Source organism: Bombus fervidus, chromosome 7 (genome assembly GCF_041682495.2).
Source record: "Bombus fervidus isolate BK054 chromosome 7, iyBomFerv1, whole genome shotgun sequence".
In the NCBI taxonomy this organism is placed as follows: domain Eukaryota; kingdom Metazoa; phylum Arthropoda; class Insecta; order Hymenoptera; family Apidae; genus Bombus; species Bombus fervidus.
Window position 1 is genome coordinate 17,168,311 of NC_091523.1, and position 23,857 is coordinate 17,192,167.

General features: G+C 38.9%; 1 protein-coding gene across 4 annotated transcripts in view; it reads right to left on the bottom strand.

The window, feature by feature from the left end:
- The window catches only part of Nachralpha6 (nicotinic acetylcholine receptor alpha6), a 269,850-nt gene that overhangs the window by 174,455 nt on the left and 71,538 nt on the right, over positions 1–23,857 (bottom strand). For all 4 annotated transcript variants that reach the window (XM_072007559.1, XM_072007558.1, XM_072007557.1 and 1 more), the window contains exons 3-4: positions 22,746–22,885; positions 10,932–10,976 (exon numbers count right to left, since the gene is read on the bottom strand). In XM_072007559.1, coding sequence (XP_071863660.1) covers positions 10,932–10,976; positions 22,746–22,885 — 185 coding nt within the window. The remainder of the gene's footprint in view (positions 1–10,931; positions 10,977–22,745; positions 22,886–23,857) is intronic.

A 23,857-nucleotide genomic window follows, 5' to 3' on the forward strand; every position in this document is an offset into this window, starting at 1 on the left:
CGTTGTAATGGCAGCGGATTCGAATACCGAGATAATCGTTAAACCGCATAAATTATTTCACCGTACGACGTATCGTCGAGCAACGAGTCCGTAGCAATAAATTTCGTACCTGCTTCGCCAAAGACGAATGGTTAACTTACGATTGAAAAGCAGAAGCACGATTTTAATTTCGATCTCGCTAAGATCGCTCTATAGAATTCTCAATGGCGATTTAACAGCCGGTGGGGCGATTTCATGGAAATTTCCAGCGATTTGGAAGGTTTAAATCGGCCAAAGTAATTTGAATATTCGTTGTTTGCTTTAGAAAAGGTTTACGTTGGTGTTAATATTACGTGCTTTTACTACGATCACTTGGAGTATAATTATTCAAAAGATAAAATTGGAAACTTCAGGGGCGTTCGATAGAATTAGTCGTTTTAATCGAAGTTTAATTAGCTGGAAACTAATAACGAGTTTGTTAAAGACTTTATGAAAGAGTTGTACATATATGCCTACCACTTCAGATTATTCTCTACAATTTTATTAGTAGCTTTAGCACACGTACGTTACGCTACAAATCGTGTTGAAACGAGTACGCGTGTTCGCGCGAAGCGATAAAATATATTCTACGCAGAAAATTGTAAAAAAAATGTGTCTTATAAAAAAAAAAGGGGGAAAACAATTTTCCTGGCAAACGTTAGCTATTTTAAAATAGCGTTACTTTACGGACAAGAAAATAAAAACGTTCGGTATTAAAAACTAATTAGTACAATAAACATGACGCGAGTAACGATATCTTAATTTTTTATATATTTTACAGTGCCGCGTTTCAATTTTTAGTTTAGTTAAATTCGGTAAAACATAACTATTTGTTGCTAAAATTCAGTTTCTATTCGCCGCAAAATATATGTGTACCCTTTTTATTTAACGCTTAACTTGTCTTCATAATTTTCTTTTTTTTTTTTTGTATGTCCGTTACTTCGCACGTCATTAATTTTAATCGTATAGATGAATTTACGATTCAACAGTCACGGAAATTTCTGCTCCATCTGTCGCTCATTGCTTTTGGCTGGCTGGCGTGTCGCCCACTTTCAGCTTCATGCGAGAAAAGGCAACAACGTTTAACTTGGCACACGAACTAATTAATCTATGTCCTTAGATGCCTAATTTCAGGAATGCCTTAGCGGAACATTAAATTTGTCATCAACTGCGTGAAAAAGCGAAATTATTGCCCATTCATAATTTAATCGATTTATTTTATTTTTTCTTGTTAAGTTCGTATTAACTTTTATGCACTTGTTCCAATATTTAACGTCTATCGATTGTGCAGCGAAAATGATCGAAATATCGCGTTTGCTTTCGATTATACAGCCGACTTAATTTTAATTATGTCGCTTATTTGTGCCGCTACCATCCCACTTGCGCCTGCTTTTTTCCGATAGATTCACAACCGCGGCTTGCGACGGGGACGGTTTTGATTTCATGGTAGACTTAATTTCAATTTTCCTTGTTCCTCGACTCGTACAATAACATTGCCTCTCAACCGTACCACTTTATTATTCTGAATTCAAACAAATTTTCTAGTTGCGCTCGCGTACAACTTTTCTTATAGATGAAACAACCTGGCAATGTCAATTCCATCTCGAACGATGTCTTCATGCAACATACGTATAATATAGTGTACCAATTTTTAAAGAGAAAGTTGACGAATGGTCAAGATTAGGAACAATTTTAACGCCACCTGCTACTTTTTCGTTAATCATTATACGTTCTGCATGGCAATCGCTTCCTTTGTTTTGTCGAACATCGATGATTACGCGCGGCATTATGACGTGCAGCACGATTAACCCTCGCTTTCAGACGTCAAATTCAGTAACGAGAGCGAGTTTGTGCAGAGAATATGAGCGTTTGATTGCAATCGTCAAGTTGGCTCTCTCCATACAGCAGAATTCTAATTACAAAACTGTAACATTGTCCTTATTTTTCAGTCGCTTACTCTTTCCAATTCTTTCGTTTTCAACGTCGACTCTGAAAATTTTAACTAACATACATAACAATATGTACCAACGCTGAATATAACGAAATAATAATAAAATAAATTATGTCGTTATATATTTAATAAAACACGTTTGATCAGTGTTTCGTGTACGCTTGCTACTCTTGCTTTTCGTATATATTATGCCTATAAGTATCAGGGTATCGTAGTCAATTTAAAATGTATAAATCGATGAAAAATTAATAGCTAAAGGTAAACTTATTATCGTGTTATTATCATTATATCAAATAGATAATTCATTGATCTGTATAGTCACTGATTTTGAATATTTCGATATTTCGCTCTTTCTATTCCTTTGTATCTACGACACAGGAACCAAACAATTTGAGAATAAAAAGCTTTTCAAATAACATAATTGTTCCGTAATCGTTCTGTGATTACGTACTGCCCTTTAAAAAGTAATTTTATCGTATCATGATACGTTTCAATCGCTCTTTGATAACGTTGCCGCGAGGAATAAGTTAAAGTCATTCCATTTTCAATGTACATAGATACGTATATCAATAGTGCCTTTTAAGAAAACGCAAGGGCAGCTTTCGAAAAGGAAACGTTCGATCGAAATCATCGGGTTTCTGCTTCGTATACGGAATGGAAATGGTGGAAGAGACGTTTAGAGGATTATTGATGCGCAATAACGGGAAGCTAGATATCCGCGCTATCTCATAGTTCGATTCGACTCTTCTTTGAACAACGATTCGATTGAAAGATCATTTGCAACGATAAATCCCGCTTTCCAACGAAATCTTATCGCTCTCTGAAATTTGTGGATAAATTTCGAAGAAAAGTTTACTTTTTATTTACAACTTTTTTTCCCCTTTACAAAAAAGATCCTTTTTTGTTTAATCATCAGGAAGATATAATCTTAACCAAACTGGCTGATCGAACGTTTTGATAGCTCGCGTAATTTCAAAATGATCGCGCGTGCACCACTTATCTCGTACACCGCGATCTATCGTTTTGAAATTTCGCGAGGCCGTAAATCCTCGTCACGCTTGATCGTAACGATGGCTTCGGGTCACGTTTAAGGGTTAACTTATGTAAAACCAATTATGTTAAGCCTGGTTAAGTACCTAATAAATACTTTACCCTCCACTGATATCGATAGGTGGTAGATAATTACGACAGTTTTAATTTAATTCAAAACACATTCGCTGACCTTACGAGCTTAACGTTGCCAAGCGTCCTAGCATGGTTACGGAAAATTTGCAAAACTCGATAGGGAAAGCAGATGGTAAAATATATTCTCCGAGTAATTTATAGTTTTATCGCTGAACAGAGTTAATATAGTCTCTAGACAGTACGTTTTAATAACAATTTGCATTCATATCGTAATTTCTTTTCCCCTTTTCTTAAGGGACACAGAAATAGCGCTATATTTGCTATGTTTCTACTTTGAAATAAAATACTTCTCCCGAGTCATCGTTTTCTTTTAACAGTTATTATGTAGCTTAACTTTCTGCCTGTCAGTCTGTCTGTCTGGTCGACCGATCAACTAAAAAGCTGATTTTTTGATGGAATATAATTGAACACGATATAATTTAAAAAATTAACAATTTTCTCTTTAATTAATCGTTAGAGAATTGCCTTCCTCGCATTCGTTAGAAATTTCTTTATCCGAAAAGTTCATCCAAAAGAACAGAAAATATGATTGGTCGAATGAAAGATGCATCGCGAGTTTAATGCAAAATGAGGTTTCCCCGTATATCATTATTACATTCGATTAACAACGAAAGGAAATTATTTTCTTTTTTTTTTTTATTTTTCTTACATCTTTTAACTTATATAATTTTTATTACACGGAACATTCATACCGAATACAGTGCACGATGCTAGGTGAACCTACAAACATCGGACAGTTGTTAAACCGCTGATCAATTTTGCTATTTGATTTAATTTACACGCCCGTTATATCGTGGCCTGTACTATACAAAATTGACGATGTTAAGTAAGTTCCGTCGGCCCTGAAGATCCGATAACCCGAATAACGATTTTCATTGGTCTCGATCTCGTCGTTCCGGCCAAAGTAGTTGTATACGCGTACAAAGAGAAATAAGCTTCGATGCGCGAGAGGAATCTCGATAAGAGAAACGAGCGACGAACGTGTCGTCGCGCAAGAGAACGACATTAAAGATTTCGTTTGCGAGTTGTCGATTACGAACGTTCGCAAAGAGGCAGGCCAACTGATGTAAAATGCGAATGCTGGAGGCACGTTATTCCAGCCACTCGTGCCAGTGAAACGTGAGTGTTACGACAACGTCCTCCGCTCCATACATTTAGTAGCGACGTTGTGCTAACACACGCTCGACGTGTTCGCTACGTGATGATGTTAACCGTGGCCGACTGTGCCTGCCTGCGATCCCGCTATCCGGTCGTTCCCGTTTACTCGTTGCGAAAGATGTACAGTACACGGTCGTCGATCCTGTTTCCCAACGAGGAAAGACAAAGTACGCGCAATTATTTTGGTGCTGCGCGTGTCGATGCAGATTGTGGCCAGCTTTGAAACGCGATCGCGCGAGATAAGCGTGTTTGCAGCGTACATAGTCGCAAATGCGTTGAACACTGCTGTTCAAGCATCTCTCGCGAGACGTTACACGACCGAACACCTGTGACTCGTTCGATACCTCTTCGATCAAGAATACGTCAAGATCGATGAATATCAGATTATTCTGCGAGTTTCGCGTTTAGTTCAAAAAAATGCAATGCATCGCTTGGCGATAATAGAATTTCCTTTTGGTATACCAAAAGAATGTCATGGAATAAGGAAAAAGGTAACGACGAAGAGCGGATGATAATACGATCGTTGCAACGACGTGTTTTTATAATTTCATAAAAGTTCGTGATTTGCATCGTAAGCAGATACAAATGAATCAATCCACTAGTTCGTAACGTTTGGACAGCAAACTGGACGAGCTTCGACACGTCGCCGTTCGATAAGATATGTTTCAAACGTTAAAATCAACTGCATCGAAACGAGGAGATACTCGAGGATTTTCATCGTCAAACTTTATCAGACAAGTCGTTGTAAAAGCAGAAGTTGGAGAAGATTCGAGAGGAGGCACTTGTAACTTTCAGTGGTATAGGATACTTAAATTCAAACGTTCGAGTATGTCTCGCGAGCGTCACGTCGCCTGCAATTCCAAGTCGAAGGGTGAGTCGAATAGATAGCTGAAGATGAACTTCCAAAGCAGATGTCTGGAAGAATTCCATTAAAGACGGAAAAGGTAGCGAAGCGTAGTACGAGAAACATTGCAACGAGCGAGCTCGCGCCGCGTTTGCTGAGAAAACAGCTTGAACGTTCGAAAGTTGCACGAAATTTTGCTCGCAGCTCGTGAAGACGAGTGTTTCCTCAGCGAGCGTTGTTCCAATTCGTGCCTCGAAAAGCGTTGTGCTTAAAGAGATTTGTCGCTGAAACTTGTTCGATGTCCGGGCGTCCTCGCATATTTATATCTGATATATAAATATTTGAAATTCAAGAAAATTAAGATATCATACATCGTTAGGAAAAGGAAAGGATTTATTTCTCACTTCCGATTTTTGTTCGCTTCGCTCGATTATCACGTTTCCACGAACCAAACTTCTTCCAAAGATTCTTCCTTTCGAAGATTTGTTTCGTTATGAATTTCGGTCGATGTTTCGTGTATTGTCTCGATTTATCCGAGTTGTTTGGATTCCAACGAAGCAGACCGATCGGAATTCCACCGTATTTTATCACGATCTTTTCTAATTTCTTCTTCCATTAGATATTTGCAGACGTTAGCAAACTTCCTCGTCAGAAACGTACAAGAATTCCTTCATCCACAGATATATATATCTACTATACTCGCAATGCGTCTCAACGATCGACAGCTTCATTTATCAAACGCCTAGACGGGCGAAAGAGAAAATAAAAAAGATACACGGCTGAAACGACGACGAGCTCGTCGTTGAATTTTTTGGAAAACTCGGAAGCTTGTATTCAAACGGAATCCGTTTCGTCGTTCGGCCGCCGGTTTGTCGTGCACAACCGAGTTCCTACAGCTTTAGTCCGAATGCTTTCCGCACAAATGTTTCCACTGCAGGGCATTCAACATTTTGTATCCGGGCTGCGTAGACTTCGGTTTGAATTATTTTTTCGGCCTTTCGCGCGCACAAGTGCTCGTTCAAAACGTGCTTTCACTTTTCGCCATGTAAAACGCAAAAACGGGCATCCTTTTCGACGAGCCAACGTTTTTCTCTTTCCTCGCATTTTTCAAAGAGCTGTTGCTTTTATTATTACGATATTTCCGTCAGATTCTTGTTTATTCGGCGAATTCTATGCGACCAGTAGAACAAATGTTTTTTACAACGATAGCTGTTCTTAAGGTGTATCGGATATATTTTAAATATTTCTTTTCGGGCACGCATCTGCGAGTGAAATTATTCATTTGTCGATCGAATTACGAATTTCATTGAAATTGCGTTTATGATGCTCGTAACGCTCATTTTACTATAATCGTCGCTTATCAGAAACTATTCTAATAATTTGTTTCGTAAACAAGCACGTTGTTACTTTCGCTGATGCCCAGTTTACAACTTTAGACTCTCGGTAGATTTAGACTAGTATAAATTCCAACGCGAGAGGGATCTGGATTAAGTTCGTATCAATTCGTTCGTTTAACTGTGCAGTTCTCGCTCTTTTCTCGCTGAAAGGACAGAAATAACCTGTGCTCTATTCAGCGGCTCTTTTCCAAGGATGAATTACTACGGACGGTTTCAACAGGTCCTGAACTGTTCCGCAACTGGTTGCCTTCCGGAACGAAAGGGACGCGCCATGCCTGTACAGCTCTGCGCTGATTATTTTATAACAGATTGCAAAATTAGGCGAATCGTGTCAGCCACCAGGGTTGCTTCGAAATTCTATTCAGCTTAATGCGTTCGAAACTTTTGATTGGCCGCCTCAAAGCGGTCCGCGCCGCGCGACGATAATACTCTTCGGTGGAACTTCGTCATTAGTCGAGAATTTCACGATGTAATTTTAATGCACGGATGGTCCGTACCAAGGAATCGAAGGCTTTATCAAGCTTGTTGTTGTCGAAGGTGAGTAACTTTGGTACAATTAGCAGATGTTGGCATAGCAATCGCGCCGCGACTACACACCGCAAGGACGTGAGAATTTTTCATTCGCATTCGCATCGCCATTCTGCGTATCTTTTACGAATTGGGGAAAAATCGCATTATGCGGTTCGTTCGTTAAAATTATTAAACTTGGAGAAATTTATGTCGCGTATCGTATTATTCGAGTCTCGCGATATTTAAAACGTTAGGGTGTAACGTAACTTTCGTTTTAAATGCCATCTCGTTCGGTCGACTGGGACTTTTTCCCTAAAAATCTGCATCCTCCTAAATCTTTCCATTTCTCCGATATCTACTTTCTTTTTGCTGAGGAAGCGAATACGAATGGAATTATAAAATCGATATTTCCGAGTAGATATAGACGGTGGCAAGGAATCTGCAAGAAGAACTTGGAGCTAATTAATCGGACAAAAAACAATCGTCTTTCTCTAGTGCTCGATCGACGGTCGATATTTCCTCGAGAAGAGATTCGATGGTTTCTCGAAGATTTTACCGTCGATTACCGACAACGAGGAGCCAAACAAAAAACATATCAAAAAGAGTCGAGATACAATCGAATTCCAGAGCAGTTGGAGGGATGGAAAAAGGTGACGAAGCGAAGGAGGATAAAAGAGGATGTGACGAATTGACGGTGGAAAGGCAGGAAGGAAATCTTTTTACCTCCGCCGGAAATCAATTCTTCAGAAACAATAAAATAGCTATAAACCGGGAAACGGAGTGATATCGACACGATATGATTTAGGGACCAGATAAAAATAACAGATGGGCCGGAAATGGGTAATAGTTGGTTTGCACCCGTAATTCGACATTAGTCTTTTTCAACTCTATTACGAGATATTCGAATGCGTTTGTACGCGCGTGAACGTGAGATGGAAATTACTAAATTAAATTTGGTGCGATCGTTTACGTCGCTGCAAACTCACTTTCCTATCTTGAAAGTAGCGTAATAAATATTACGTCGTCTCATTTCCCAAGGGGATCTGTTATCAAGAGCATTAAACGCAAATATTAATTGGAAGCTGACAATAGCTTCGTGTTCTCGCACCTCAGTCTTCCCGTCAAATAAACACGGAACAATTGTCTTTAGAAAAAAATGTATGGAAGAGTACGACACGAAATTTATAGACCGTGCAACCCCGAGAGAGCAGCGTCGTGAGTTATGAATAAATTCCCGTGTAGTTGTCGCGTATCGCGCAAGAAAGCCAAAACGTCACCGGCACGCGGCTACCGTTCCCGGGCCTTTCGTTTCCATTTCTTTATTCCAGGCAGCAACGTCAAAAAACGTTCGCCGTGCTTTTCATCTCGAACCAGCCGGAGTCGCGGAAAGACGCAAGAGTGCATCATTCTACTCTCTCGATCTTCTCGAATCCTCTTTGCCGTGTACAGACTGCTGCCGTTCCCTTTTATCTTACTTTCCATCCCCTCGTGGCCGCCAACCACCTCCTTTCCCGTACGACGTTCCTTTCGTACCCGAGGGAAACGCGAAGCTGCCACGCGGGAAAGGAAACACGAAAAGGATGACTCGAACTGGCTGAATCGACTGTGATGCATGCACCTTCTTGTTTCCTCGATCACCGCTGCTTCGGTAGTAGCATGTGGGATCAATTTTGTCGATCTTATTTGATAGATCATCGCCACTGGTCGTTGAAGATCGATCGAGCTCTCTACGCGGAGAGTCTTGAAAATTTCTTGGTCACGTCGAAGTGAAATAAAAGCGTACCTCTGCTTCCAATCGATCCGTTCGTCTCTGACCTTTTGTTCGTGGTTCGATGTGTCACCGAGGAAAGGAAAACGATCGCCTGCTATTATTTTTTAATAGTTTCTTAAATTATTAATAAATATTTTTACAAATAAAGTCAAGAAGAAACGTGGGCATTTTAAAACGCATAGTACGCTTTGATAAGTTAATGATAATTAAATAATCGATTATCAAACGTAGTTGTATTAGGTCGTTAAAAATGAAATGGTCGAGTTTTAGCTAATTTATATATTAATCGAATACGATTTCATCGATTCGATCGATTCAGATAATAATAAAGTTACAATCGTTGCAATTACAAACTCTAGTCGATCGTTGTCGATAATGTCTTAATTTATCGTTGATTTTCATTATCCTGAGCTTTCGATCTAACTTCCAATTTTCCCTTTATACTTGACAAGTATCGATCAAAGTTAGTCTCCAACGTCTATCAAATATTCCATCGCTTCTTTTACTTTACGTTGTTTCTCTTTTTTATCGGATAAGCGCAATCTTAATAAGCAGAGGCAATAATTGCCATCTCGCGTCCTATACGAAGTTCAGCCACTGTATTTCCCGCCGAACTCGAGGATAAAGTAGAAGGAACCGACCACGTCTTTCATTTTCCTGCATTGACGATTGAGCAATACAATAGTATTGTAGTAGTACACAATAGACGTACCTTAAGCAGAAATTGCAAAAAATTCTCTGACAAGCGCTCGATAGGAAAAGAGCTAATACTGACGGCCGCAGCTGCGTTTCCGCCTCGTCGGTAGTCTGCCTGACGAATGCAGTGTAAATGAATAATCGATTCCATCAATCGACAACATTTTTTCCCTATCTGTTACAACAGGAACTTGCAAGTCTGGTGCATCGACTTGTGGTTCTATTAAAATGGAAATGATATTCTACGCGCGTTGCTTCGGCTCTCGCTCGCGCGTATTCATATTTTAACAAAATTGAAATTTCAATTTGCCGGGGCAATCGAATCCTCCTGACAGAAGTCATATAAAATTACGCGTGATTGATCACCATACGTATTACGATACGCATGGAAAATACGTTTCTTTGATTATTCCTGAACACAGACAAAAATAATAATTTGTTACGAACAGATATCTGTATGCTTGAGAATTAAAAATCTCGGTGAAAATAATAAAACATAGTACAGAATTCGAGGCATAGAATTTTCTCTATATTAAGAGTAAGATATAAAGAAAGGAATATACTTTAGTATATTTTCTAATGAGATAATCTACACGAATAAAAAATATAAAAATTGAAAACTAAAAAGGATCGATCTGTAAATTTTGTAAACGACTTCCGAACCAGCTATCAGGAAATTCTGTTTTTTTATTCTAAAACTTCGTAGTTTGTTACGAAGTTTCTGAACATGCTCTTTATTGCGCGAGTAATTAGCCCAAGGTATTTAAACGTCGTTCTTTTCGCACCACGTACCATTACCGCTAATAGAACGCGTTCTTCAACTGGAACGTTATACCACTTCGATGGAAATGAGAATAGCAACCGTGACAGGCGAGTATTAGTTCGGGTATATTGATTTCCTGTAAACCTGTAAGCGAACCGGTACACCACGGTGTTTCGAGAAAGGAAAAGGACGATATTACCGCGAGTGCATTTTAAATTTCCCATTTTTTACCGCAAACCCCATTACCGGTACTCTTGTCGGTGCGTCTCTCGTGTCAAATTGTTCCTCGACACGAGCCATTACAAATTGTCCCTCTGGTAATAACTTAAAAACAGCTATTTCATACTCATATATCTGTTAAGTTTATGGTTCTTAAAAATTACGAAATTAGAACGAAGATACTGTACGTGATTTTAGATCGAAATTCCTTCTGTAATATCTTCTGGAAGAAAGTTCTGTAACACATTGGCGCTCTTGTCTATTCGGTATATGTATGCAAGAAACTACGAACGCCAAGGAGTTAATACTATAGCGAGTAGCTACTTATTAAGCTGAAAACTACGTAAAGCCTTTAGAAACTAGTGCTTTCCCATACGGTCTGTACATACACGTTAACGTATAATTAATTAATCACTTACCAATTTCAGCCACGCGTTCGTCGTCAATATTTGATTCTTCTCATCCTGAGAAAAGAAACAAAAGAGAAACGTCAAGTTAGTATAATTTTAATGTTCGAATCGTTTTATAGAAGTAGAAAATAAAATTAATTTCATAAATTTGAGATACACGGACCATTTATTTTTCAATTTTCTCGAAACGAAAGAGCGAATATATCGCATGTATATAATAGAATTGCTTTTGTTGCGAGAAAAAAGTGCATAAGATACGCGTAAAGACGAGCGTGAGAGAGAATGATGAGAGTGAGACGCGCAAGTTGTAAAATTCACACCAAAAACTAGGATCAATAACCGCAAATTGCTGCCGCGATCGTTCGTTTCCCGAGTGCTCTGTAGGGAACCGCACTCTACCACAGACTCATCATCAGAAGTTCAAAGTGATTTATAAAACGAGTGCACTTCAACGATACTGTCAACCAGGCAAACCACTTGGTAAACGATCGTGTCGAACGAATTGACCGGTCGTTGACCAAAACTACTTATCGCGACACTTTCGTTTCCGCGATTTCATATCTCTATCCGATACGTATCCTTTCCTTGAATCACTTAATGACGCGATTAATTGCCGAATAAATATATTACGTAACGCAAAATGAACGATTACAAATAAAATAAAGCAATGAAACGAAATGATAAGAAAAGGAAAACGACTAACAAGGGGTTAAGTTTATAATTTTTATATAAAGCTTTTGCGCTTTATACAAAAGGTTTACGTTTCAAAACTATCATCAGGAACGAGATAAATATCAAAGGCGTGTCTCGATTCGAGGCGAAAGAAAGCTAGATTTGCATGTCAATGTATACGTGCATTCCGAAGCTGCATAGAATAGAAGGAAAGCTCGCGACCAGCGCAACAAGTATCAAACGGTTTAAGTTTAACTATTCGTGATAAAAATAGCCTGTTAATCTCATAAAACTTGGCTAGAACGCGGCAATAGCAAGAAAGTGACGAAGAATGTAATTAACGGATAGCCGGAGTGCTAAATGAACGTATTATTTCATTTTCAAACACGAACCGAGCATGGCCCGTTATCTCAGAAATGAATTTCATTTTATACATGTTCAAAGCGACGTTAGAATTGATTTCAAAAGTTTCATTGGTCACAAAATTTTATAGTATATTTTAATAGGGTACATTTACACACTGGAACGAGGTAAAACGATACGGTATATTCGCGTTAAACACGAGTCTCGAGGGATCACGAATCTCGAAAATGATCAGATTTTCCTGAGGCACGAATCTTTGCGGAGATCTCGCGATAGCTTAACGTCGAGTGTTTAAACATCTCCTCGAATTCGTTGGCATATTTGTTAATCGCAACCTTGACCTACGCGCGTGCCAAACATATTAAAAAGTGAAATCGAATTGACGCTCGATTTTCATTTCAACGTGGAATCGGATCCAAGATCGATTTTCCGTTCGGCCGAAGGTGAAATTAAAACTATCGACGACGTATAAAGCTTTTCGATCAAGAACACGACAGAGGAAAACTGCGAAATCGAAATTTTTTGCATGTTCAACATTTTGATGCTCGTTGAATTTAAAGATTTTGTTTCATAGCCTAAATAGCGCGCGTAATAAATTTCAACGTGCGTAGATCGATAATACATGTACGTATATCCATTTTATTAGGAAAATAATTCCGTGCTTGTCGCAGCCATGATTAATCGTTGTTTAATATGTTTCGCAGTGGAAGAGACCAGAGAATTATCGGAAATCAATAAGCGATCAAATTATCGAATCAATCATCGTGAAACAAATCACGCTAGAGATGTCTGCGCTAACCAAACAGGTTATTAGATTATTACAAGTCTTTTCTCGCTATTCCCGTTTTATAGAAGAATCGCTCGTCGAGTTAATTCACCGTATTATTTTTGTCGTCGAACCTACAAACACGAATTTCGTTTTCACACCTAATGGCGTTTGCAATTACGAGATTCGAAGGAAATTTACTTTACCATCAGGCTGGACTGTTTAACAAAATCGAACCTTTTAGATCGAACGAATATACATATATACAGGGTGAGTCTCGTTAATAGGATAACTTCGTACAATTCGTATATTATTTGCTGTACGACAAAATGTTTCTAACGAAAGATGTATGGTTTTCAGAGAGACATACAATACTGAAACTACACACTCGTTCGCTAATATATTTAAATCTCCGTGAAACAATAATCCGTGAAATAATCCAAATACATCGTTCGTTGGAATTATAACTTAATTTGATAATTTATTCCTGACTTTCCAACGTATGTACGAACGTATCATCGTATTTAACATTATCGCTGTGTCATTTGAAAAGTATTTACTAGGGAATTATTTTTGTACTCTTATCGAAATAATCAACCAGCATGTATTATATTTGAGTAACGCGATAGCTTATAGAGGTAACAGTATACGGATAAATGAATGACAGATAATGTTCGAAAGATACACGAAATTCGTAAAATACGAGGAACGTTTGTACAATTTGTTTACAGAGTACAGTCGTGTCACTATTTGACGGAACCGTGTGCACGACGGGAGGCTACGACGCAGGTGTCGAAACTAATCGAAATTGTTGACAACGCCTTCGGTTACGGTCTACGCATAGCCCCCTCGTAATCTGCGCTCGTATTCGCTTCAAAGCGGACGCAAATCGAAGGTCGATTCAAACAGGTCAACCCTTCACGTTGAAATTTCCCTCTCGAACGTAGTGAGACATTACATTTGGGACACACGAGGCATTCGGTCGAAAATAGTAATTCGTCCGACCCGAAACTAGTCGATCTTTAAAATCGTTTAAACGCCGATTAAAACTATAACAAGCGGCTTTTAAATTACCTCTAATAATATAGCCTGAAAATGAGTGTTTCTCCGTATATTTTAATTACCTTTTTTTTTTTTTTAATAGTTTCTTTATCATATATGTAGGGCGTGTAACGAATCTTTCTTTGGATTAGACATTGTTGTTATACAACAGCGAAGATATTTACTCGTACAATTATGATTATGACAGAATTTGACAAGCAATTAGTAAGTAATTAGATAATCGGGATGCGAATGGCAATGATCTTAAACTCGACAACGAATCCACGGTCTAAGTCGAATTCAGCTTACTGATCCACGATTCGGGTGTGACTGAACGTACTTGTCCACGGTACAAGCAGAACTTATCTGACCGAATCTCAGTCCAAGTGGGACTGCCCTTATATATTCCTCTTCGTACCTCTCTGTACCCCGCGGGTCGATCTTTGTTTTTAAGGGGAGCTATTTAATTATTCCATACCTCTGTTAGGTACACGTCCCTCCCGTGATCGTAGCTACGTTCAGCGACCCCTTATGTCACTTCGAGCCTAAGCCCACTGTCATTAATCTCGGGCACCCATACTCGGATTAGATCACAAGCAACTGTATCTCAGTTTTATCGTTTAAGTACAGCTATAATAAAAAGTGTGGACTAAAGTATCGGGGACCTTCCTAAACGTTCCGAAAGAAAGGCCCCGATGTCCTTTTATCTCCGACATACCATATATAATAGTAGTATTTCGAAGCGAGGAATGCATAAACCGACATCACGCTTTCAACATTAATATCGTGATTCTTTTCGTATTCTTTTTCCATCTAGACGTTTCTCGCAACAAACGATATATTTTCTTTGCATGATTCGCTACAGTCGAGTGGTTGGTATACTTTCTAGGAAATGTCTTTCCGTTGGAGCTAAGGAGATTCAATTGATATCGCCTTGCAACGTTGCAGCAGTCATCTGTTTCGTCTTTGTATCTAATTGTAAGCTGTTAAGGTTATTCGATGTATGTGGAAATCAAAGAAACGCGTGGGTAAATTGTAAGGTATTGAAAGTATATATGTATTGTGAATATAAAGTACAATTTGTGGAATACAGTGTAAGCTGGTCCAGATCCGCACGCTAGCAATGTTACCCTGAGACTAAAAGAACGCTGAAGCCAATGTCGCACGTGTGCCGCTTATGGTCTGTCGTCGACGCATTCTTTTGTCTATGCGCTATCGATGACCTCAGCGCTTGGGAAAACCGAAGACCAGATGTAGAGTTTTCCTAGAAGCGTCGATCACTTCAACATAAACGAAGATCACGAGACAAATATACATAAGTTACAACTCTATACTAGCTTTAGATCGTTGACGTGTTTGCGATTGTTTGCGTTTATGCATCTCGGATTAACGATATTGGATTTTTCGCCTTACCTGTACCACGTAAGGTCTAAGCACTTATAGGGTGAAACAGAAATTTTCTAAGTTTGATGGAATATTTCTAACAAAACGATACAAACCCAAGTTTGCTTTGCTTAAACCAAATGTTACGTTGGCGCAATATTGACGCTTAATAGTTTTGGGAAAGAAGCAAGCTATTAATCCATTTGCATCCAAGCGCGGATTAATCCTCGCGCTGCGACTGTCTTCTACCACCAAGCGCGGATTATTGCGCGCGCTGCGACTGCTTTTTTATTTCCATCTTAATCTAAATAATTTTTTTCCAAATAAACAATTTTTACTTCTTTCCTCTGTTATAAAGAATGTAAGATGCGATGTTTGCGAAGTAACATTGTCTACCAATCGTTTTGAACGGTAAATTTTCGATAAACTCCATGAAGAATTCGGATGTCATTTACTGCACCTACGATCGACTGCGCGCGCTGATAGGGACCAATTCTCTTAATTAGAGCCATAATGCAAATGGGTTAAACAAGATAATATAGTACAACACGCTGTCCGAGTCCTTCTTTTAAAGATCGTACCGTTGTTAAAATAATTGATGTTCGTAATGGTAGCAAGCGCTCGATGTGACATTAAAATTAATAAAATGGAAATTCTGCAGCGTCGTTTGTTTTCGTAGAACAGATATCACAGAAACGCAACAGTAAATTCCGAAATAGTAACTTTTGTTGAAAAAGCTTGGCAAATTAACTTCGTGGAAAATTAGATAAAAGCATTCGCCGAAAACAGAACCGTATAAGCTACTCTGGCATAACGTAACTATTTTTCAAACGAGAAACTAAGTAGGTGCACGTTCTGTGCGATGATTAATTTTTGCGCAGCGTACACGATGTAAAAGAGGAGAGAAAAACATTCGCCGCGATACAACTCATCGTATTCGCTTTCGTGTACGCGCAGTAAACGCTTTGAAGAGTTGCATTTCGAACAATTTAACTCCTTTGCAGGCGATAAATCGCGTACTATTCGGAGAAAGATAAAAATTACCGGCACAAGCAAAACGACGATCCCATCGAATCGGTGTTATATTCGTACGCTTTCGTAGAAAAAATAGATCAAAGTAAGAAAGTTTTGTTGCTTTACTATGTAAAGCGCCGCATTATCTTAGCGAATAAAAAAATTAGAATTCTAATATCAGCGCGCAATCAATACACGATATACGATCAATTCGATCATGTTATAATTCAAATGGAAGCAGCCAACATTGTACCACGTATATCTAATTTCAAGTATTCGTTTTCTTTTTTTTTCACATTGCAACGAAGAATTGCAAATAGAACAACGATAGAACAAGAAATATGGGAAGATTGTTTCGAAGGGTTAACCAAGGATCGTGGTTTGTGGTCTTTTTGGTATGCAACGTGTATACGTTTGGTTGAATGCATGGGCTGCGAGCCAACCAGTAGTGTGACTCGCGCGTTTTGTCGGACGCCGGGAAAAGAAGAAAAGCGGAGAGCGAAAACCACGGAAGTTTATAGACAAACGTGATAGTTTGCGATACCATCTTCGCGTGAAAAATTACGACCATCGGTTCTCTTTTGTTTCTAAGAAGTACATATCGGAACTTTTACTTTTCAACAGTTACTTTTCGTTTTCGAAAGTTCTTAGATTTCTCTATCCAATTTCGTTTAATTCCGTCGATTAGAAATTTACGCATACACACATTCGACTATATTATAAAGGAATATACATTGTTGTATTTTAATCGATAGAAAAATATCTTCTAGACATTTGTTTTGTTTTCCTGCTGAAATACAAGAGAAACGTAATATAAATACGGGAGCGAAGGACGAAAGGCAGCATCAAAATTCTTCAACGAAGGAGAAGCGTTGTTTCACGGTTTTTCGTTCAAATGCAGATTGAAAAATGATTTGCAAAAAGTGGTCAAACGTGGCGATTTGAAAAGGGAAAACAGATTCAGTGGCTGAAGCTTGTCAGAAAAAATAGCGTTCCCTAGCGACCGAAAAATAATCAACGACCAAAAAAATCGTTCAACTCGCGGAAGCGAAAATATGAAACGCGTTCCGGTTGAATAAATAAAAAATACGGGAACGTGAGCAGTTTGCAATTTTCTTTGCAACGATCGTTCAGAAGGCACAAGGGGTGGAAAGGAAGGAAGGAAGGAAGGAAGGGTAAAAACTCGAAGCAGCTTGAGTAACGCGACTTAAGGAAACCGGCTGGGAAGGGGAAACAGGCTGAGTAATGGGATGTATTTTGCTCCATTTAGAAATATCTCTTGCTTTAATGCACCAAGCTGTTTGGAACGCGTTGTTTTTACGTGCAAAACGTCAGATTGAATAAGCACGCAAGAAAGATGACAGGAAACATCAAATAACGGTTAACTTTGTATTAAATGTTTATGCGATAGAAACATCCTACCGATCAAACGATAATTGCAGCCCGGTAAAATTCCATTTATCCGAACGTGACAGGGGACGAACAGTTTGCACAATTGAAGTTTGCACAATAGGAGTTCACCAATTGTCTCCGCTACCTATTATTTTTAGATATTACAGTCAACAGCTTTCGATGTTCATTTCGTTACAATTAGTATGTATATTATACAATCAGTTACGATTAACATTGCCACGAGGAAGGTAATTTATACGGCATACGATACAATTATCAGAAAATAATTCGATGTTTCGTTTCTAACGACTTTGAAGTTTCTTTAAATAACAGTCAAATATTAATTACATTTAAATCATCGCAAAAGTATGAAAAATTGTATGAAACTACGTTTGCGTAGATCGACAATATTCGATATTTTCACGATAAACTTAATTTATTGAATTTCGCGAGGCGCGATCGAGAACGAGGTCGAAACAGATTTTATTAATATATTCCGTATATTAGTCGATGAACGTCGAACTTTCCGAATTGAAATCGCGGCTCGCGTATGAAGTGGAAAAATTAATCAGAAACTTTAGAAAAGGCAGAATAGGAAAGAGACGAGAGGAAGATAAGGAAAGCGAAGACGACAAAAGCAGAAAATAAGGTCGTGTCGAGGCGAAATTTCACTGATCAGTACCTTTATTCCGACCCACGTACAACTTGCAACGTGAAACGGCGAAGGCCGAGTAATACGATGAGCTTGCTTGACCATTTTATAATTGCGACGCTGATGAAAAAGCATCTCGTCACTTTGCGCTGCTGTGGACGCGCCTTTGAACAAGCTTGCACGAACGGGAGCAGACGAAGAACGCGAAGGGAAACTGAAAATCAGCAGGACGCCGCGATACATTGCGAAGAACTGACAGCGCACCACTGGAGAACGAAAGAGGAAACACGACGCCACGCAATTTCCATTATGCCGATCATAAATACGGAGTTCATGGTCAAACGACACCACCGTCGGATCGAAATTTACCGTTTTCATTTTTATCGATCACCATATCTCGCAGCAAGAACTAATTTACCGTTCGTCGTCGATCTGTACTTTCGTTATCGTTCTTCTTTTACCTAATAGTTATAAAGCAACGTTCTGTTATTTTCTTAATATATCGAGTATTTGTTTAGAACGTAGCGTCGAAGGTGTCCACGCTACGTCAGGGTAGATGCGATTTGAAATAATCACGGACGAGAGGCGACTATTCCTAAACAAGAGTTTACTATAAAACTTAAAATTAATCTAACAAATTTTCGTACATAATATACGTATATTAATATGCGAGAGGAAAAGCGATTACCAGCCGCCGTTGACAGCTTTGATAATTCAAAGGGCTAAGCTCTCGAGCAGTGGAACACTGCCGAAGCCAGCGGAGCATCGCTGTTGGAATCTTCGAAATTCGAGGTACATACATACAATGATCAAGATGATACAAGGATGATGTAGAAACAGATACGACGGCTTAAACGGTTGGGATGCAAGAACTAAGAGCCAAGGGGAGCGCACCGATTATGCTTGCAAAAACAATTATTGCCTGAAATTTATCCTCTGGAGGCGTTCTAAGCAATATCATATCGGACTAAAGGAAAAAAATTTGTCCTGTTTTTTTTCTTTCTTTTTTTTGGGGGGGGGGGGAGATGCTATCAAAACGTACAGCACGTATCCTCGTGTTCACCGAATAGAATCGTCATCTTGCAGCACTATATCGCAGTGCAGAACTTTTCCCAGCCTGCTGCACTTTGCAAAACAGAATACATATAAACGTCGGTGTATCAACAGAACACGAATGGAAATTCTGTGTACTAACCTGTTCACGATCACACGCCATCTGTTTTGGTCACGAATTCCGTTTTGGTCCAACTGGATTTCCGGCCAGAACGTACGGTTTGCCTGGCTGAATTCAGTTCTGTCTCGAAATATCCAATTAAAACGCTTCTGGACTATCGATATAGTGGAAGGATAAAAGGGAGCTCTGTTTTTACGAATTCGTTTTCCCAACGAATGGTTACGAACGATGATGTTTGTTGTTCGTTTAATTTCAAGTCGTTCAAACATAATTTTAATAGTTTCAGTAATAATAGAGTACGAGTGGTATGGCTAAAAACTAAATTGATAGTAATAATCAAATTTTAACGATTCCCGTATTTATCTAAGATTTTGCAAAAACAGGTCCGCAAAAGTTCATATTGACGTAGATACTTGTTGCTCGCCTTACTCATTTTTATTCGCATGGTTCTATTTGGAAGATAAATACAAACTCGAACGAAAGTTCTCAATTTACATTCTTCCTTTCAAAATGTTATCTCTAATTTCTCCGATCACGTATATGTACATACGATCGATTTATTTCACGTCCGATTTAACTTAGTATCCCGAATAATAATACGTTCCATTCGCGTTCCAGGTAAATATTCCCTTCAGATAAACGAAAAGATCGAATCTGTTTTACCACTAGGAGGAACGGGTTATGAAAATAAACATATTTCCGTGAATATCCGTTACGATTCGCGTAATGAAATCGAGGTCCGTTTCAAAGGCAATCGTGCTCTTTGCAGAGAGAGAAAGAGAGAAGATGATTCAAGAAAAATTGATGAATCTACGGTTGAGCCGGCACGAGTACAGAGAAGCCAAAGACCAAGAATTCATGAAGTAACAAGGATTAAAAATTTAATATCCACGATACATCGGAGCCGTAATAACACAACAAATTGATTTCAGTGAACTTTAACCGCAGGTTTCCGCATAAAAGATATTGTTTCCCCTGAGAGACGAAGACATTTTCTTTGGCAACGTGGATTCCACTTTTTCATGTTTCCGTGGTTCGCGGTAACTTTCAATTCAATTGCGACCCGTCGTTTCCCTTTTCCTCGTTTTTTGACTTTACATCAGAATTTTAACCTTTTTTGCAGGGCTCTCCCGTATGTGCACAGAAACTCCCATCAATATGAACGGTTGTCTGCCGTGTGCAATAATTACGTTTCATGCATTTACATACCAAGTAAGTCGTATATCGGAATTCCCCAGTGCTGGTAGCGCTTTATTCCACGCGAAATTGTATGGACCGGAAAATATTTGCTTGTCGAGTGTAATTACGCTTCATATGCCCGCGCATAGCATTGAAACATTAGTCGGATTGAGCATTACAAAGAGAGAGGGCGAAGAGAGAGGGACAGAATAATATACAGAATTGTATGTTACCGTGCACGATACTTTCCATACAAAATAGTACGATATTTAAAGATAATTTAACTTACACTTCTAAATACCGTAAATACGTGTATAATATATATTTCCAATCAGTTTTTCAGTTTCGAATGGTAAAACAATTAGCGTTGTTTGGGTGTTCGACTCGAGTTAAAGATTCTATATATAAATAGCACGATCAAAGGTATAACGGCGCTGAAAGTATGTAACATAACATAAATAACAGGAAACTACAAACAAATTGTTCCTAGCAAATATCCTGTTAGAACCTCAAATATCCTGTAACTATTCCGAACATCTGATACGTAGAATAATAAAACAGTCGGGTATAAACAGATGCTACAACGAGAATGCTTTCAAAGCGACGGAAATGCGCGACGATTACTGTCAATTACGCTTTTACATAGGAAAATTTTCCCTAGTTTGTACTAACGTTTCCGATTATCAACGTTCGCGATATTCGTGTAACGGCACGGTGCGATGTTTCGTGCGATGGCAGCCGAAAGGAAAGCTGCATAAAGTAAGTAAATGGCCGAGGCAAGGCCAGTCGAGGCAAGATGGAGCACATAATGCGATCTGCTTCGTTCACTGCCTCTTCCTCGGTTCGTTCCACCCCTATACCGCTACACTATCCAACCCTCGGCTGTTAGCCATGGTCTCGTTTAGATAAGACCGATATTTTGACGTGCAAAAACTTGCGCAGCTAATCTTCGGCCTCCTTATCTTTGCAATTCACGCAAAGATTGCTAGCCGCTCTGTAGACTGCATCTAGCCACGGAAATTACTCCGTGCCACCCTAACTTTCGTAATCTTCCGTCGACGTAATATCCGGAAGTATTACGTGGTCATTGACACTGAATATTTGATGCGTCATTATCGAGCCTTTCTACCCGTCCTCCTTTTCCTGGTTCTTTGTCCACGTAATGTGGTGAAACTGTATTCGATCGGGGGAATGAGTCAACGAATACGATTTGATATATTTTTAGTAAATAAAAGCAGAGGCTGGTGACTGAGAAATTTGTGCAACTTTTATGGAAAGATTTTACAGATTTTGATAGTCTTAAAGGGTTGTTAATCTCTTAAAATGTGTGATTGTAACGACGAATAAAGGAGGACGGAGAAGAAACTTTCGTCGCACTTTTGTGCCATTATTTTTTGGAATGTCGATGTTACTTCATTGTGGCCACTTCTTCGCGTCACTGATATTTCCTTTCACGTGGGAGAAATGCGCGGAGGAAAAGGGATAAGCGAGCAATGAATGCGCGAAGAAAGAAATCGGATCGAACGGTAGCAGATGGTATTCGTATAGGATTCAGGTAACTTCTCATATATAGCGAAAGAAAGCAGCGGGTTATAATGGAAATCTTTCGTAAGGAAGTTCCATCGATGGAACGGTATATACGTAAACGTATAGCATGCGCGCATATGCGAACTGCTAGCCATTGTGCAGTTTGCCGCCGATGGAAGCGAAAATGCCCCTGTCGTAAATCCTCTCTAATGCGATTTCCTTAAGAAAGGAAGAAAACCTAGCGAAATGTGCTCGGTTGGTAATTCCCTTAATATAAATGCGATTACACGCGGATCAAATTAGAAAGCAGAATATCAAATCGTTCTGACTATGACGGCTTTTAACCGGTTCAATTGTTAAAGGAGGTATTTGAAAGAAAAGTAACATGGTCGATAGCGTTTAATGCACTTAGGTCTGATGACAAGTAAGAGTTGTCGATCTATTCCCCCTTTTTTAATTTTTTTCTTCTTTTTGCAGACTTTAATAGCTTTAATTTTGGAGATTTAGTAGCAAACGTTTTGCGATATAGTCTGATTTAAAAATTAGAAAGCTCGTAATTCGTTCGAAAGAACTCCGGCAGTTTAGTTCTTTATAAATCGTTGACCTGCTACAGCGAATGATTAACGACGTTGGAGCCGTCGCGTCAGGGGAATAACTTACCACGTCTATGATCTGCTGCAGCGTGATGCCAAATCTCACTTCGAGAGGCTCGCTCTCATTGGCAACGGGCCGCTCCAGTGTGTTGTATGATGACAGCAGCTCGTTCAACAGACGTTTCTCGTGACGTCCGCATAGGCTCTCTGCAACAAAAACAACTTGTCTAAATCCGAGTGAAACATTCCACAGTGACTAATACAACTCGCCAGTAGCTGCCATAAATTTGAATATTGTCGCGACTCATCGCGACAGTTGTAATTTCCATAGAAAGTGAAAATGATGATCTTAAACTTTTTTGCTATGTCAAATACGCGACTCGAGACAAGATATTTGCGAGACAATCGACACGAGCGGAAAAGCTTCTCATTTTTATCAGATTTCTCTGCATTTTCCATTACAATTTTTGGAGAAAATTCTCAGTGAACTAATTAGAAACAAAATAATTAACGACGATGTCTAGTTTGCAACCTATATTTTTTCCAATTAAAAGAATTAAATGCAATTTACCAAACGAGGAGGGAAATATTAGAGTTCCACGGAACAATTACAAATTATTGCATTTTAAATTCCCCAAATTATCAATGAGGAGTTTTTAATTGTGACATATTGTATGATATTCGTACTCTCTTATTATCAGGTATATTAAATCGGTACATCCATTAAAATCTTAAGCGAGAACATCTCGAGACTACACGCATAAATACGTAGATATATCTCTCGGACGTACAGCGCTTTTTTTTAAATTAATCATACGCGAGTTCGTTATTAACTTCTGTTGCCGCATAAAATTCCGTTTTCAACGATAGTTTGCTCGAAAATTCGTTTCAACCTGGCGAGCATCGTGGATCGTGTTGCGAGTACGGATTCGATATATTACAGAGCAACGATTGCGAGTAAGCCACTATAATCCCTTGGCAAACCTGCTAAGCTTAGTACACATTCTGTTCGCGACGAATTGAAACTACGCAAATTTTTAATCACTCGAGTCTGTGTTTAGAATTCATGTTTATAATTACGGTCCCTGTAACCTTCTTGTTTATCCACCCACTATTTAAACTAGCCTTATAAAATATTAGAATTTACCATAGATTACACGTTAGTCTATCATTTATATA